Source organism: Gorilla gorilla, chromosome 7 (genome assembly GCF_029281585.2).
Source record: "Gorilla gorilla gorilla isolate KB3781 chromosome 7, NHGRI_mGorGor1-v2.1_pri, whole genome shotgun sequence".
Taxonomy (NCBI): domain Eukaryota; kingdom Metazoa; phylum Chordata; class Mammalia; order Primates; family Hominidae; genus Gorilla; species Gorilla gorilla.
In genome coordinates, this window is record NC_073231.2 from 40735975 (window position 1) to 40754456 (window position 18482).

Consider the following 18482-nt stretch of genomic DNA (forward strand, 5'->3'; position numbering starts at 1 on the left):
TAATAAAGAAAATGTGCTACATACACACAATGGAATACTATTCAGCCTTAAGAAGGAAATTCTGTCATTTGTGACAACATGGATAAGCCTGAAGGACATTATGTCAAGTGAAATAAGCCAGGAACAGAAAGACAAATACTGCATGATCTCACTAAAAAAGTAGAACTCATAGAAGCAGAGAGTAGAAGGGTGGTTTCCAGGGGCTAGGGTGGAGGTGGGAGAATGGAGAGATATTGGTAAAGGATACAAAGTCTTAGTTAGATAGAATGAATAATTTCTTTGTATTTCATAATAAGTGTATATATGATAGGCATAAAATATTACCTATGATGTGACAAATGCTTCATAAAGAAATTAATGTCTTGAATTTCAAATTGTTTAACTATCAGGGCAATTTCTACTCTTCCACATGCTACATGCAAGGTCTATTTTTGGCTTCAAATATTCTTTTTCTACTGTTAGAATAAGTGATGCATAAACTATAAGCTTTTTGAATGCCATCTGGAACTCCCTTTGAATTCTTGATACTCATTCTTAAGACATGAGAAGGACTACATGTTGCTCTGACTGGCTGAGCCAGATTGGAATAACCTGTGCATTTTATCTGTCACAGAAAATACCATATGACTTGGTCATAAACATACCCAATAAAAAAATTAAGGCAAAAATAGAATCAAGTGTTTGATGTGCATAGATAAATATGACTTGGAATTTAGCATGATAAATTGCTGATAAACCAAACTCACAACTTGGGAATACATTATAAATGAAGGCACACGTTGGCTCCCCTTTATGTCCTATTTTCTCTTGTTTATTCAGCCTAAATATTACTTATAAAAAAAGGGGGACTCATGGTTTTAAACATTGCTCATATCTTCAAAAATTTTACAAAATATTAATAGGAAGGGCCAAACAGAGGATATATAGATTAGAATGTGGTGACAATTCCTAAATGTCTCCAGTAGTTGTGGCCTTGAGGTTCATTAAGACTGGGTTTGTGTCTTCCTAAAAACAGAAGTGAAGCAAACTTAATGGTTTCCTTCACAAGGGCCTTGGAGTTTCTTTTCTTTCTTTCTTTTTGTGTTTTTCAAGGACAAGGTTATTTTCCAGGCTTGTTTCACAGACCTTAGCCCTTACTTCTCTATGGCTTTGCTTGCTGCTAATCATTTCTTTGCAACTATACTTAAGTTTCCTGAGGGCAAGGGAAGGCATCTCCTTTAACATTTGTTGTATTTTCCCTCATACATAGGAGTGTGTGTCGCAGTTAGCAGGTGTTCCATAAATGCATATCCATTGGTTGCTAAGCAGGGAGGGGCTGTCCCTCAGCTGCAAATGGTAGCTGCTGAATCTTCCAGTGGCCCAGTTAGCTTCCCCATGAAGAACAAGTGTAGGGTAGGGGTTAAGAGCCAAGATCTTGGAGCCAGATTGAGGTCAACTCTTCTCTCCACTAAATTCCTTTATATTATGCTACTGACTGGTATTTCGGTGCATTTTGAAGTGCAATAATACTTCTTCTCTTCCTTGGCCCTTACCACACAGCTTTAGCTACAGTGATAGTTTGAAAATGGAACTACTGGTGGTACCACTCTAATTTCTTGGCATAGAGGCAAAATTTAAGAAAGTCTTCTCATTTCTATCCTTCAAAAGGCAAACTTCACAATAGCAGATAATCAACCTTCTCTATGTAAGGAGAAAGAGAAGGCAGGTGAATGTCTCCTTTGTATTCATTTATATGTTCTCTCCCTTATTTTAGCTCCAATACTAGTGAGTGAATGTTAGCTACCCCAGGGTAAGGGCAAGAATATGATAGAAACTGAAGATTCGAGCTCTAGGTCAGGAACTATTCAACCTTAGATAATTTATTCAACCTTCTGAACATGAGTTTATTTATCCACAAAATGGGGATAGGGTGTTGTTGTAAGGATTGAGTTAGGTAAGTATTGAGAAACTGAAGTGCTGTGCAAGACATTGCTAATAAGCATTAATTTCTCCAAATTGATCTTTATTTTATTGATTGATGTATTTATTTTTTTGAGTCAGAGTTTTTTGCTCTTGTTGCCCAGGCTGGAGTGCAGTGGCATGATCTCGGCTCACTGCAACCTCCGCCTCCTGGGTTCAAGCGATTCTCCCTGCCTCAGCCTCCCAAGTAGCTGGGATTACAGGCGGCAACCACTACATCCAGCTAATTTTTGTATTTTTAGTAGAGACAGGGTTTCACCATGTTGTCCAGGCTGGTCTCGAACTCCTGAACTGAGGTGATCCACCCACCTCGGCCTCCCAAAATGCTGGGATTACAGGCGTGAGCCACTGCTCCCGGCCTGATCTTTATTCTTTGGGTGACCTTTTGAAGTTTTAAGGGGCTTTGCTATAGCCAAGTGTTGTGGAGCCTTATTTCTTATAATTCTCCCTGCTTCCCTTACTTACTTTGTCATAATAATCAAATCACCACACACAATTAGAGCTCTTACTATGTCTAAGAAGACTATGCATACAGTGGTTAACAAAGTCAACTTGGGTCAGACTGATTTGTTTCAAATCCTGGTGCTACCATTTTTGTTGGCTGTGTGTGACTTTACCTCCTTTCCTTTCTCACCTGTAAAAATGAGGATGATAATCCTCCTATAAGATACTTGGCACAATCACAGTACTTGACTGAGTAAGTACCCAATACATGTTGGCCAATATTCCAGCAATCTGAAGAAAGGGAAAGTAAGTGAAACAAGTTTCTAGCCTAAAAGAAGTCATCAATATAGTTGGGTATAAGAGAAAAGTCTATAGTGCAAAAAATAAAAAAACAGTTCAAAATGTGGAAAAAAGTCTATAGTGCAAAAAATAAAAAAATAGTTCAAAATGAGGAATCTAGAGTGCAGTGGAAAGAGCATTAGATTTGAAACTCTAATCTTCCTTGGCCAGCATTTGTGATCAGGAGCAAGTCACTCAATTTTCCATGGCTTCTTTCCTGTCAAGTAGGAATAATGAGACATGTCTCAAAGTGCTGTAAAAATCAAATAGGAAAAAGTGCGTGGGACATGTGACTTGTAGCTGGCTCAAGCAGAGCAGGTGAATGATAAATAACAAGGGATATGATAACAAATATTGCTATAAGATGGTATGTGGCTATCGTCAAATTCATTGTTAGATAGTAAACTAGTGAAAGTTCACAAGAAGGAAAGATCAAGGAAAGCTGGATTCAAGGTTGACTTGGAAAGCCTGCTATTATTTGTTTTGTGGAGAGTATGATCTTTCTGAGCAGCAAATTTGAGAAATTCTTCTTGACTTCTTAGCTGGCTATCCTCACCGTATGTATTCATAGTTCACTTCTAAAATTTATCCAAAGGGATGAAATGTATAGTTTTCTGGATAGAATAATTTCATGACTCTTTGCTATTTGTAGGAGTGACATCTTCTTTTTGCAATGAGTTTAAGTGGACAGGTTTTTATTCTTTTCAGCTACGCAAGCTGGACACAAAGTCCAGTATTCTTTTCAAGTGACTTTTTTCCTTCTTTCTTTCTTTTTTTTTTTTTTTTTGTTTGAGACAGAGTCTCGCTCTGTCGCCCAGGCTGGAGTGCAGTGGCACAATCTCGGCTCACTGCAAACTCCCCCTCCCGGATTCATGCCATTCTCCTGCCTCAGCCTCCCGAGTAGCTGGGACTACAGGCGCCCACCACCACACCCAGCTAATTTTTTGTACTTTTAGTAGAGACGGGGTTTCACCGTGTTAGCCAGGATGGTCTCGATCTCCTGACCTCGTGATCTGCCCACCTCGGCCACCCAAAGTGCTGGGATTACAGGTGTGAGCCACCGTGCCCGGCCTCCTTATTTCTTATCTTGGGTAAGTTGTAATATAGCTTGCCACAATCCATAACCAATACACACTGTAACTGTGTACACTGTCTTAAAAAAATTCATTCTCAGAAAAATTTCAACAAATGGAATCTGATTCTTTAAAAGCTGCTTAGTTCAATATTTCTTCAATGTTGTTCCTGAAATTAGAAAAACTTTTCATCCTGAATACTGAATTTCATTTACCTTATTTGTTCTACCACAAAACCTTTTTTTAAAAAATCATCAACCAAGTCAGAAGACACAAAACCTTTTTTAAAAAAATCATCAACCAAGTCAGTTCAGAAGACATGCAATTCTTTTATTTCCACCTTTATGCTTTGGCTCTGCATTCCAGAACCTCATTAGAATTTTTTTTTTTTTTTAAATAAGCTGAACTCTTCTGCTTAGTGCAATATATTATGACCTTGTGAGAGTTTAAATTGTAATGGTGCTTTCATATAAAGCTCCTTGTTTGTCACTATTCCATGTTTATGAGAAAGTAGAAACACATTTTATTAGCTGTATTTTATGGCTTATAAATGTGAAAAGATATTGAGCATTTTTATATGCAGATTATCATCAACAGTATCTAATATGAAAAAGAACTGTACTATACTTGTAAATATAAGCACATATTTCTCTTAATATGTCTGCAGCTATGTCATAAATATAATTCCTAATTTATGTACCACACATTTACATGATTTGATATTTAGGAGGCAAAACAAAATGCTTAAAATATTTTGGTATTGGCAGTTATCCTCCCTTAAACCTTTGTACTCAGTTGCTAGATGAATACTAATTTGATTTCACAAGATATCTTTGTTGTTCTAGTAATTACATTTTACTGATACCTTATAGATTTTAAAAATAGCAATAACAGATTATTGATTGGTACCTGAAACACTATTGATTGTAAAGGCGTTGCTTTCCTGAGTGGCTGAGAGAATAGTGCTAAACTCTAAGTATCCATATCCTTTTTGTCACCATACTCATCTAAGGTATATTCTGTTTGTATTATTTGACTCTAGTGTCTTTGTCGTGCTTATCCACTAATGGGTGGAGAAGAGGAAGGCTAAATTGATCCAGATAAGAAAACAACTGGAGGATCCCTGAAAGAAAAGATCTAGCTGAAGGAAGGGTGTTTAAAGTGGAAGCAGGAGAGCAGGAGGGTGCCAGGCAGGGAGAAGACTGGGAGGTGGCAATGAGATACTGTGCACAGTCAGGTGATATGGAGTGGGAGTGAAACTGATGGATTGATAAGATGTTAAGAAAGAACGAGAGGTTCTGTGTGTGTGTATGCATGTGTGCAAGTACGTGTGTGTGTGATATAATTCTTTTTCCGGCATTCAGAAGACCTCAGTGTAGATTTTTGTATTTTAATATTTGTAAAGTCATCTTTTATTTCTACTGAATGATGAAACTTCCTGGGTAAGCAAGAAGGCTCAGTTTTATTGAAGGTATATATGAATTTGAAGTAGGGTAAGATATAAAATATGATAGGGAAACATGAAATGAGAAATATATGTAAGAGAAATATACTTTTATTTTAATTATCCATCTTGCTTATTGTGCTGTGACCTAGATAAAATGCTTAACTATTAAATTCTGGCATTATGTAGAATGGATTTTTTTCCTTTGAGATATACTATATTGGCTGCTGTCTCATAAATATGATACCAACTCTCCCTCTACCACAAAGAATTATTAAGCAGTAATCATTTCCTCAATTCCAAGTAATTTCTAGTAGATTTGTAATACATGTAGAAATTAACAAAGTATAAGAATTGAGATGTTCACTTTAAATTTTTATTATTTTTATTTAGTATCTTCATCATTTATCTAGGGAATCAGGGAAGGGGATTAATATTTTTGATGACCAAATGCTCAACAATCAATTGCTTACTTAACAACCATGTGATTTAGGTATTGTTTTCCCATTTCATAACTGAGAAAATTATAATATAGAAATGATTAATAAATTTAAGAATTCTCAGATAGTGAGTAGTGGAGCATGGTTCAAAATCATGTCCACTGGATACCCATGCCCACCTCTAATCCACTAGAGCTCTCTCTTACCTGTAACAGGAACAGTTACTGACCTAAGGACTTTTGGGGTAACTTGTGGTACTGTTTTTTAATTTTCATAGGATTTTACATTCGTTTGAGTTCCAAGACAAGTTGATTATTTTTAATTGCACAGAGCTTTACACTTCTGTTTTAACTTTTGAAGGCAGCTTTAAACTAAGCCTTAACACATTTGGACATGGGCTGCTTTGTCTAAGCAGAGTTTGTACCATCTCAGGAAGGTGGACTCAGAGGGTAGAGTGTCAAGGTGGTGCCAAGAAAGGGGTAGACATGGACCAGAAGCAAAGTAAGTACTGAGTTTTATCTCTGGCTTATCAGCCCTCTCATATTTTCAGTGTCTACTTGCTGGGGACACCCCTGCTTCCAGAGATTCTCTAAGCTTGATGGTTGCCATCTTGGGCCACCACTTACCATCCTTCCCTTAAAGCAGATTGAGTTGGGGAAAAGTTGGATGTGGACTGACTGTAATAAAACTTTGAATGAGTTAATTGCTTCTTCTGAGCCAACCTTCATTTAAGAAGAAGAAGGCTCTTCTTTAGGAGGAAGAAGGGCTGGCCAGGTGGGTTCTAATCACAAGGACTGCAAAACGTCTGATGCTGTTGTCAGAGGGACTGAATTAACATTTTATTTCACTTTTCATTACATAGAAAGTATTTTTCAAAAAGCAAATGACTCAGTTTTTGATTGCGCTCCTTGTTCCCTCTTTACTCATTCTAAATGCATGCACATGGGTATTTATATTATATCTAATGACAATTTAAAAACTCAACTTCTTGCGTTTATATACTACTTGACAGACACTAACCACTTTCATGTTTTTTTCCTTGAGTCTGAAAAAGACCCTCTGATATGGACAAGGCAGTTCACATGGCTATTTTACAGATGCTGAATTAAAGGAACAAAGAGGAAAATTGACCTGACCAAGGTGCGTCAGCAAGAGTAAAGACTGAAATTCAGAATCCCTTCTGGGCTCTTCCTTCCATGCAGCACCAGCAGCACTGGTGGAGAAGGGCAGAGCTGATGGGGACTTAGACTCTGACCTCTTGACGCCTTGTTGCAGAGCTCCACAGAGGACGTAACTCACATGCTGTCCTGGCCTGCTGCCTGGGGACCCTACAGGTCACTGCTGTTTTAGGTCTACTCCAAGTGTGGTTCTGAATCAGCCTCATCAGCACCACCTGGGAGCTTGTTAGAAATGCAAATCCATGGGACCTGCTTCAGACCTATAGAGTGAGAACCTCTGGGGGTGGAGGCTAGCTCCTCAAACGCTGCTGATTCTCAGTAAAATTTGGGAAGCATCTTAATTAAAGAATTCTCTGGCCAGATTGGTTGATGGGCTCATTAAATATTTAAAATTTTCAGCCTTTTGGTGGATCTTAGTACTTCCTAGTTGATGTTACTAGTGTATCATTATGTACTATCTTGTAATATTGTAGGGCAGTTTAATAAAATTGTTAAGATGGTGAAATTGTGAGATGGTGACTTCCATTTATAGTTATAAATTACCATTATTACTATTGAACTTTTTGACATGTACAGGATCTATTTTTCTGCAAAAGACTAAATCCACCAAGGGTGAGGAACATTTTTATTTTTGTTCTCATAATAACTAGCACAGGCTTCAGAACAAAGTTGGTGCTCCAATCTATTTTACTTTAGTTAGTGACACTATCAATGACTTTAAACTGAAGACAAATATGCCTCGTGTATGACTATTCTCACTGTGCATGTTTTATTACAGGACAGTGGAGGGAGTGCTAAACCTTATTTTGCGTGACTGTGTATATATGTATGAAAGAGGCACATACATGATATATAACATATTTATATATTACATATAAATATTTTATGATAGGTAAATAATATACACAACTTTATTATATGTAATACATATATTATATGTTATAATATATATATAATATATATTAGACCTGTGTTCCGAGTCTGCCTCTAAGGCTTGCCACTGAATAAATTATTTGAGCTTAAATTTACCAATCTTTAAATAAGACAACTTGTATACTATGCCCATCTCAGAGGGATTATATGAAGATTCAAAAGGATGAAGCAGGTGAATGTTTTCTAAAAATGACAAGGTCCCATATAGATAGATCATGTGATTTAATTTTTCTTTTGAACATTTTTTAGTCTTCTATGCTTGCCTGCTCCTTTTTAAAAACTAAGAAAAAAATCATCAGAAATATAATAAAAAGATAATTTTTAAAGTGACAAGAGTGCAGGATCATGTAATATGTCATCAAAAGACTAGAACAACTTTGGTAATTTTTCATGTGTTTGAATAATTATTATGAGAAGGGTGCTAATTGGAATTTCTCAGATAAAGCTGTAAGACTTAAATAATAACAATAGATATTTTTGTTGGAAATAAAAAGTAACTCTGCATTAATAAAAATAATTATGTTCTGAAGCAGAGTTCCCAGGGAGGCTGCAATAAGTCTATCCTAAAAGTGCCTGAGATGATTAATGTTCTTCCCCTGAGAGTCTGGAAATGATAACAGTACCATCTTGATGGGATTTTCTGGTCTCAGTTTTGTAGCAGTCAATATATTATAAGTTGGGGTTGTTTCGTGTGAGTTAGGTTGCTCCTCACTAGGAAGTCCAAACTGGAAAACTATTATTATAATAGGTTTACTGTGAGCAGCTTTGTTAATGGAAGTTAAACTTTATGGCTGCATTTTGTAAGGAAAAAAAACTTCCAAAGACAGAGTAGAATGCTAATAAAAATTTAATTTACACTTTAACATGCTCTCTTGTAAAAGTATTTGTGGGACTAGGTTTAGATAAATTTCACTCAATTCTCTTTATCCTGATATAAAGACATACAACTAAAAGATGGACAGATTTATTATCCTGATGATCTATTGTTATATTGGGTACTTGTACTAATGGATAGTGTACGAACTCCAACATCCACAATACAGTTATTCCAGAAGAATAACTGCTAAATGGGCACTCTTACAGGTGTTGCTTTACAATCTTTGTAAAAAAAAAAATCATTCAGTCCTAGGCAATATTTTTGCCCTATAAAAATAAATTATTTTAAATGTGCTCTATGAGAACTGTAATTATCTATTTCTTGCCATAAAATAAATTTTGAAATATATAACTTTCCAGAGTATTAAATATTTTACTCTGGAGGTCAACAACAAGTGAGAAAAAACTTAAAATATTTTTGTTATGGTTTTATAGTATAATATGTGGCTCCTACTCTAAGTACAATTCCTAAAGAAGCTATATTTCCACATGACTAGCAAAATGATGGCTGAAATGCATTAATTAACCTTTACATTCACATAAGTGTTTTGTGAGAACAAATGTACACAAATGTTATCTTTAATCATGACTAATAAAAATGGATATTATAAACACAAGCTTTACTACTGCAAATGTCTCCTTGACAAATGACAGGGCCTGATTCCTTTATTAAAAGATAATTAAAAATGTTTCACAAGGGATTCAAAACCTTCCTACAGTTCTCTCCTGCCTGCCTGCCTGCTTTGATGGTAATATGAAGAGAATCTTGAAATAACATCTAATAGTTATATTAAATGTGAATGTGTAAATTTATTTTATTCAACAAAATGTTAAAACTAAATATCTCTGGCCTATGGAAGTAGTTAAGGAGGCATTTTGAAATGTGCTAACCATGATGGGACTGAGGAGATTAAGTCAACGTTATTTCTGGAACTGGTCATCAGAGTGTGTTCACACCAGAAATCGATGCTGTGCTGAGCCTGCAGAACGCCATGTGTCTCATACGTTACAACCCACACGGCCTCATAGCTCTCTTTCTCCCAAAGCCTAAATCATGGCAATTATTTGAATAAGCCCCAGGTAAGCTATTAAAACTAGGCATCAATTTGGAAGTATTTTCTCTTCAAGGTGAGTCTGTGATCAGAAAGGAGAAGACCATTTCTGGTCTGTTTAAATAAAATGGTGATATCACAGGTGTGACCTCTGCAATGGGAGCTCACCTTTAACATGGAACAGATATGAGACTAGCAGGAATCGGTGAAAGATGGATTCCGAAGCCAGATGGCCTGGGCCCAAATTCTGGATCTGACTAACTGTGTGACCTTGAGTAAGATACTTCAACTTTCTGTGCCTCAGTTTCCATATCTGTAATAGAACCTACTTCTTAGGATTATTAAGTGATTAACACAGTTAATATGTGGAAAGTTCTTAGAACAATGCCTTGCATGTTATATGTGCTATACAAGGGTTAAATCAATCAACAAAAGTTACTTCCCATAGAGAATCTGGAATTTATGAATACACCACAAAAACAGTTGAAAGAAAGCACCATTGAGGGAAAATGTTTGAATAAAGAAATAGTTAGGAAGACTTATTGGCTCGAAGCCCTCAAGTTTAGATTTTTGTCATCTCCAAATGAGGTTATACAGATAGCCCCGCCCGACTGCCAGAATTAAACATTTAAAACATGAATTACTTTTGTAATGCTGTCTTAGTGTGTCTTCCTTTCCTTCAATGTACAAGAAATTGCAAAAATGGAAAGTTTCCCAGCTTCTGAGAGACCCTGAAATGAACTGTTAACAACAACTGAATGGCCAACTTTGAGACTTAGTCCAACTTTGTGTTGAGTAACAGTATATTCTGCAAACCCTGAAGCTAGTTTTGTTTGGGATCATGTTTTTAGTGCCCTATTTGGGAAATGTTATATTTTTTAATTTGAGATATTTCATGTATTGTATCATTTTTGCAGCATAATATTTCCAGAAAGGTGGTAATGGCTGCATTGTCAGCCAGTCACTGCATGGGAGACCTGACTATGTCTTTGATGCTATTCTTTGAAGATCCTCTTTCTGATCTGTAGGTTGACTTCCTTAGAAAGTTAGAATTGAATAATGAAGATCCTTTATTGGCTTAGATAAGCAGAAGAAAACACTCTTTTCAAATATACAGTCATACTCAATAAATTCTTAAGAATTTTCTCACATGGCATTCAGGAAGAAATACTCTTAGAATAATTTGGTAAATAATAAATATAAGATATATTGAGACAGCAATCTTTTGTTTTAATTTCTTCAGTATTGCTATTCATAAATAATAGTAAGCTTGCATTACTGATTTATCATCCTTGTCAACTGTGCCACAAGCCGCATTCACATTCATTTCTTCTTAGGCAGACCGTCTCTCTCTCTCGCACACACGCACACATGCTCACACAGAGAGCCAAATTCTTATTTTCTACCTTTCTCTCGAAGGTCTTCTGCTGAGTCCTGCAATATGAATATAATTTTAAAAATCCAATTAAGAGAGAGTGATGGGGCAGAACACATAATTCCCAGAGTAATAAAATCCCTAGGTATATGAGTTTGGAAGTAAAATATTTTGTAAAGATTACCATGGATTTAAAAATGTTAAGACATAATATCAGAGCTTACTAGGAGGGATACCTCTATATTACAAGTTAATATCCCTAAAACTGATGTGTTTAGTGGTCAGAATCAGCATCATCTGGGAGCTTGTTCGGAAGACAGAATGTCTGCCTCAAGCCAGATGTATTGAATCAGAATTTGCATTTTAATGAAAATCAAAGGTAATTCATATGCACATCAAAGTTTGAGGAACACAGTAATGTGACACTATTAAATATTTTATAGATGGATTAGAATTACATAAAATGTAATCAAAAAATAATTCTATCAATGCATATTTAAAAAATCCACTTTTGATGATACCCAAAATTAGTTTATACATATATTTCTTCTTACTTCATTAAAATTAACATCGATTTTCTAATAAACAGAAAACCACTACAAGGAGATGCTCAATAATTGTTGAAATCTGATAAAATTAGATTGAAATCACATTGGATTAGATTTAAAAAGGTATCTTTAAATGGAAAAGAAAGACAGACTTAGAAGATGGGAAAAACAATAGCAGTCAGTTTTTGGTACACCTCCTCAGTATCACATACCTGCCTGTTTTACTCGCTAAGCTGCATATTCTCTGCAGGTGGAGACTCTGATATTCAGATGTGCTCTGAACAGGGGGCACATTTCAATCGATGAAGAAGTAAACAATGATCTTCTTTAATTTATTCCTTTATTTTTAAGCATTAAAATATTCGGCTGCTAAATAATTTTGCTATTACTACTGACATTTTTCTACTATTTATCCACTACCAAATCTCAGAAGTAACATAAATGGTATTATAATAACAATGTAATAAAACTGAGAAGTAAAACCATCAGGGAATAATTAACCAGGGCGTGTATCTACTTTCAGATTATGACCACTCATTTCATCCTGTCTCCTTGAAAATTGTACAAGCTCTGTTCATCCACTAGGGTAAAGCATGGCATCAGCTTATTGAATAAACACTCGAATGTTCCTGGTAAAAGAAAAGATTTTATTAAACAGTTAATATTTGGAACTAGGTTTACATCAATCATCTGCTTTTTTTAGAGAACATGATTGCCCTCTAGTGCGGTGAAAAGTTAATGCAGACACCGAGGTTTTCCAATGGACAGAACCAGTCTAGGTTCTGAAAACATCTGGGTCACTGGCTAGTTCAGTATTTTCTTTTTTAATGAAAAAATTCTAGCATTTTTCATATAAGGTCACAGATCTTGTGACAACAGGATAATATGTGTTTTTCTTCCCACGACCAAAAAAGAAACTGGTGTGAGCTGGGGTTCGCTATCAGCAGCTCCCAGTGGCCACGCCCAGGCCTAGGTTTGTGCTGTGAGCTTCCTCCTGCTCGGAGGCCAGCTTTTTTCAGCCTCCTGTGAGCAATGAGCTACCAAGGTAGCCTGAGCATGTGGTCAGTCACACTCAGTTGAAGTAAAAAATAATGGTGATTGATAAATCCGGAATTTTCCTAAAGATGGCCTGAATTTATCAATGACAAAGTCTTCCATTCAATATGTATCGATTCATCCTCCACTTCATTGTTAGTTGTACAGATTTAACTTTAAAATTCTGTTTGATAGCTACTGCTAGGTATTCACAGAACTAAGTAACTATTTGATCTTAAATTATAGGGAAGAAAACTATTTTATTATATGAATCAGCCTTATGGCACTCTGAAAGGACATTTCCTGAATCTGAGTAAATTGTAGCCTCTTGTAGCATTTTTAAATCACTGAGTATGAGCTATTTGATGGAAGTCATATTGTGCCAAATGATCAAATGCTTATTCCACCATCTATCTATTAGTAATTTGAAAAATAAAAACCCAAAGTAATTAAAACTGCTTTCAATGCAACAAATAAAAGTTTGCTAAAAATATTAACGAGGTAATAGCTGTAACAATAAAAACACTCATTTCTCTTTTAGAATAGAATAATTTACTACAAATCTGTAAGTCACATTATTGTAAAAAAAACATTGTGAATTTTGACTAAAGTTGTAGATTTTAATAGCACAAATGTCCAATCTTAATTATCATTTTAAAATATACTTTCTCTCAGAGAATTTTAACGTGCATAGACAAACACCACCAGGTCTATTAATTTATCCTATCATTCTAGCTACCTGCGACGTGTTACACTGGGTCAGAGAGTGTTTATTGCAGGCTCAGCTTACTCACCTGGTATAAACTAAATACATGAGATTAATTGATAAACTACTGCCATTTCTTTCAGTTTTATCCTGAAATCCTGACCAAATCCTCAGCTTTTCATTTCTAGTTACTTATATATCCATTCAGAAGGTGCCCACTTCATTAGAAAAGATAATGGGGAATATTATATGCACCTCTTACAATCATGCTGAATACATAATTGTTTAATGAATCAGGAAAAAAGCACTCGCCCCTATAATTAATTATCTTTGAAATTGGAATTAATTTCAAAATCTATTATTTTAATACTGCAGAAGTAGTGTTTTTTTCATGATTTGCAAATGCAGTTAAATTATGGCCAGAAAGGATGCTTGCGTTTGTCATATTTGGGGTGGGATTTTTATTTGGATGGCGGCTACCGTTTCACGATCCATGTATCTGTGTAGGATTGAGGCTGTATCAAGAATCAGCAGTTGGAAGAACAGTTTCAGGGGAAAAAACTTAAAATTTTGTGCATAAACTATATTTATATATTTATAGATATAACCTTATGTTGAAGATCATCTCAATTATATATGTGTATTCTCACCCATTGCAGCCACAAACAATTCTTTGCAGAGAATTTTCCAGCAATCGTTGGCACACAAACCCTGCTCTTAGCAAGCACTTGCACATGTATCTTAGCCACATGAACATACATAATCCTGGCAGGAAGCAAAAATACATTTGCTTTATAACTTAAAATGAACAACTGGAGACAAATTTACCTTTTTGTGGGGGAAAGGGATGTGGGCAATTAGGAGGAAGCAAAGTGAACGCAACAAGGGTTAATCCTTAACCAAGAGCAATCCACGTCCCTTTTGAACAAATGAGAACAAACAAGGCTACTGAATCATTAAATAATAACAACGATTTGAAATGATAATAATACTGATGATGACGATGAGTTTGCAGCCGCTAGCCTGCAGCGGAAACCTTTCTGAGGGGTGCAGAAAGCGAGGCGAGATCGCCCCCACCACCCATTCTCAGAACCTTTCTGGACGTGCGAGTGAACTGCGAATTGTGGAAAGCAGGGGTAGCTCAGGACACTGCGCAGAAACCGGTCTCCCCGGCTGCACCGCGGGGGCGAGCGCCCAGCTCCGGGGAGGGGAGCGCAGGGCGCGGCGCGGGGCTCTGCAGGGCTGGCTGCGCTCCACGCACCCAATCGCCACGTGCGCCCCCACCCGGCCAGCGGTAGGCGGCTCTGGGCCTCCGCTGGGAGGGGTGGGGCCGAGCCGCGCCCCGCTGGAGGAGCGAGGGTCTCCCTTAGAGAAGCCCCTCGCGGGGTCTCCATTCTGGAAAATCATAGAGAACAGAGGGTGGGCGGGGGGCTTGCTTGGGCTGGGGGAAAAAAAGCCCCGAGCTCCGCGGACCGTGGGTGGGCGAGAAGAGACAGCCCTCCCTGAATCCCTGGGAAGGGGGTCACCTCTGCGGTCTCGCGCCCGGGCTGGGTGGGGCCGCGCCTTTGTGTGGCCGGGCGGGGCTCGAGCCAGCTTTTCTGCAGAGCCACCCGCTTGGCTGGGAGGGGCTCGGTGCTGGGGCTGAGAGCCACGCCGGGGGTCTGCGCACATCAAGGGGTGCTCGGGCCGTTGTGGACTGCGGGGCTGAAAAAAGAGGTTCCAGGACTGCATACAGCTCAACTGCCCCTCCCATATTCCTCTTCCTCGCCAGTCTCGGAGCCTGAGGTCTCCCCGGCTCCGCGGGGAGGGTGGGGCAGGGCGGAGCCGCGCAGATGGAGTCCTTTCGGCAGCTTTCCCTGTCTCCGCATCCTGCAACCAAGTCCCGGGGGACAAGTGCTTCCAGCTGCCACAGGACCCCAGGCCCCACCCTGCCTTTTCACCCCGGGGCCACTGAGCGCCAGAACCGTGGGCACTCAAGGCACAAGACCAATTGCGGATGAAGGCCCTGAATCCAGAATCTTTTCCGGTCATCCTGTGTCTCTACTGTCTTGTCTCTCTGAGCTTATGAAATTGCCGATATTTGGCACTGTCTGATCCACAAAACGCAAATTTCGCGTGGCTCAACTTAAGACTTTGACCTCTTTTGCTTTATATACGATTTCATGTCATCTCTATTATTATACATACACATGTCTAGGTTCTAGAAGCTTTTCCCGCAAACGATCAAAGGTCTTCAAAGAACCCTTTATCTGTGTCTATGTCTAAACACTCTATGTAATTTGCTTCCGAAAAGAAAAATGTTAACCCACTTTTCCCATCTCTCTTAAAAGCAGAACAATGAGGCCAGCGTGGGGAGGGCGGGGTCAGTGGTCAGGTCTCTCTTGGAAGCCGCGGCGGGGAGTCGGGAGCTGGGAGCGCGGGGCGTGGCGCCGCTGTCCCCGCAGGGCTGGGCTCCTGGGTGTCACGCTGCGCTCCCCACCCGACCCCCTTTCGAATGAAGATGCAGCACCGGGCGGGGGGCGGGGCTGCGCGGTTCCGCACTGGGTGGGGCTGTCCGCATTGTGCGCCCAGCGCTGCAGGTGCCTCCCCCCGGGACCGCTGGTCCGCACACAAAGAAACCCCACCCCAGCGCCTTCGAAGCCACTGTCCCTCCACCCCTCCCTGCCGCGCGCTTCCCCGCCCCTGCAGCTGCCCACCCGCGCCCTCCACGCCCTCCGCGACTTCCTCTCTCCTTCCCCTCCCTTGCCCTAAAACAAAGGAGCGGAGGTCCTACCCCCACCCTGTCCCCCGCCGTCTTACCTCCCTGCACCGCACCCCAGGACTAGCGGTTTCTCCGGCGAGACAATACCGTAAAATGTGCCCAATTCTCTCCATCCCCTCCCCCCGTCTCCACCCATCTTTCAAACAGCGGGATGGGACCGCTTTGACTTTGCAATTTTCTTTTTCCTTTCTCCCACCTTCCCTTTTCCCCTTTCCTATTTTCTTCTTAAACTAGAGAAGAAATAAAAAAAAAAGGTCGTTATAAAGCACTTTCCAAAATGTCCCTTAAGCCCATTTAAGGCAAACAGTTAAGGTCGCTTCCTCCCCTCACGACTGAGTCCTAATTTTAAATATGGAAACAGAATAAATTCTCTACCCATAGGAGGGCAACTTACCTGCTTCTACCTTTTAAAAGAAATTCTTCGCTTTAGATTTTCATAGACCTCTTCTCTGCCCTCCCACCTCCCCCAGAACTGCCCTGTCCTTCCTGGTCCTGTGTTACCATTAACGTCTTTTTCTTTATAAAATATCTCTGAATGCTTCTAGAGCTCAAGAGAGGAGGTGAGAGGTGGGCTCCAGGTAGAGCCGACGGAGAACGAGGCGCAGTGCCTTACCCATTGCTGTTTTAGCCATTGTAGGGATGTGCAGACGCTGAGCAGTGGCGAAGGCAAAGGGTCCGGCTACAGCAGCGGAGAGAGCGAGAGAGAAGACTGAATAAGGCACTGAGTCTGCAGAGTGGGACCGTGCTAGAGAAAGAGCAAGAGGCAGGAGCCCATGAATAATTATCACTCAGAAGCTCAAGCAGATTGGCTCCCAAGGTCCCCTGACATGACTCCCGCAGAGTCAGAATCTCCAAGCATTAAATATTGATCGGCCAATGGTGCTGGAGTACAAAGTACCAGAATGCAGTTTGAAATGGAAATCAGTCCTTCCCTGGCGGCTCCCCCCATTTTGGGGGCCTGATAGTACAGTCCAAGTAGAGTGGCGCTTTAAGCCCTGAAGCTTCCTAGGAGCTAAGAACTGGGCTGTGCCTACCTGGGAGCCAGGAGGCTTGACTTTGCTCATACATGTGCCATTGCACAATTCAATGGAAAAGGATTCAGAAGCTTGAGAAGTCCTCACTATATGCAGGCTGTTGGAAAATTCTGTTTAAATACTGTGTTTTCACTTTTTCATATTTTCTTTCACCTTTGGCTCTGTCCTTGGTTCTAGTCTTTCAGGGCTACCCTATGTCTGGCTATGGTGGCAGCTCAGAGCAGACTTGCATTATTGTCCTTTATCTTTTAGCACAGCTGGACTTAGGCGTCTCTAAACTCTTGAAGGTCTCTCAGGAGAGGGAAGCATGGTGTTTTCTTCCCTTGGCACAGAGGAAGGGGCTACCCGGTTGCTTGGGAATAGGGAGGGTAATTATGGTCCACCTGGGGACATGGGGGAAGAGGAAGAAAGTTTAACCTCTGGCGCCTGTGTCCTGTCCATTTGTTAACACGGCAGAAAACAGGTTGGCTGGCTGGTTTGGGCATTAAGGAAACCACAGGTGAATGCCATGTTGCCCTGAAGGTGTAGGATTAAGTGGGTCAAAATTTTAGTAACCTTTCCAGGGCTCTAAGGAGAATGCTTTACATGGAAAGCTTAGAAGAGATGAAAGGTGTGGTCTGGGTCATTATTTTTCTGAGATCCAGAGAGACTACATTTATGTAGGCCCAGGAAGGCTGTGTTCAAGTTTCGGATTGAGCAATGTCGTATGTGAGGATCTTTGAGACTAGTTGCAAAAAATGACTTTCATTACAAACAAGGCATTTATTAGTTCCTCCTTCTCACTTAATGGATGCCAGTCATTCATTTGTTCTCTTTCACTTGACTTAAATATGTATTGAGCATTTACCATGTGCACAGCTCTGAAAATGGTGGGAAAAAGTTTAGGAGTTGCTGCATGAAGTTTTTAATTACTGCTAATTTAACTCTTCTGTGACTTTATTGAGCCAATCTAATTCCATGCAGAAACTGGTTTTAATATTAGAAAAATAGGCAAAGAATTGCTAATTCCGACATATTTGAAAGCCGAAAGAAGAGCACATTGTTGCAATCACGAACAGGTATGAAACCCTGGCAAGTTTTTAATTTCAGAAAAATGAATTTATTTTTTTCTTCTTATTAAAATAGGTTTTTAGCAGCTTTCTGCCCAATCACATTTCAATTTTTTTTTCTATCCTCAGGAACAATACACAGTTTCAAATACATAAAACCAATTGAAAATAGCAGGGTACTCTCCTTGGTGCTGAAATAAATTTCTTCACCTCCTATTAACTTGTAAGACATTTTA

General features: G+C 39.3%; 1 protein-coding gene across 1 annotated transcript in view; it reads right to left on the minus strand.

Annotated features, from left to right (window-relative positions):
- The window catches only part of STMN2 (stathmin 2), a 55437-nt gene extending 38248 nt beyond the window's left edge, over positions 1-17189 (minus strand). Inside the window, exon 1 of the mRNA XM_004047182.5 lies at positions 16777-17189. Within this exon, the coding sequence (XP_004047230.1) occupies positions 16777-16795 (19 nt within the window). The 5' untranslated portion in view covers positions 16796-17189. The remainder of the gene's footprint in view (positions 1-16776) is intronic.
- Between the last annotated feature and the right edge of the window lie 1293 nt (positions 17190-18482).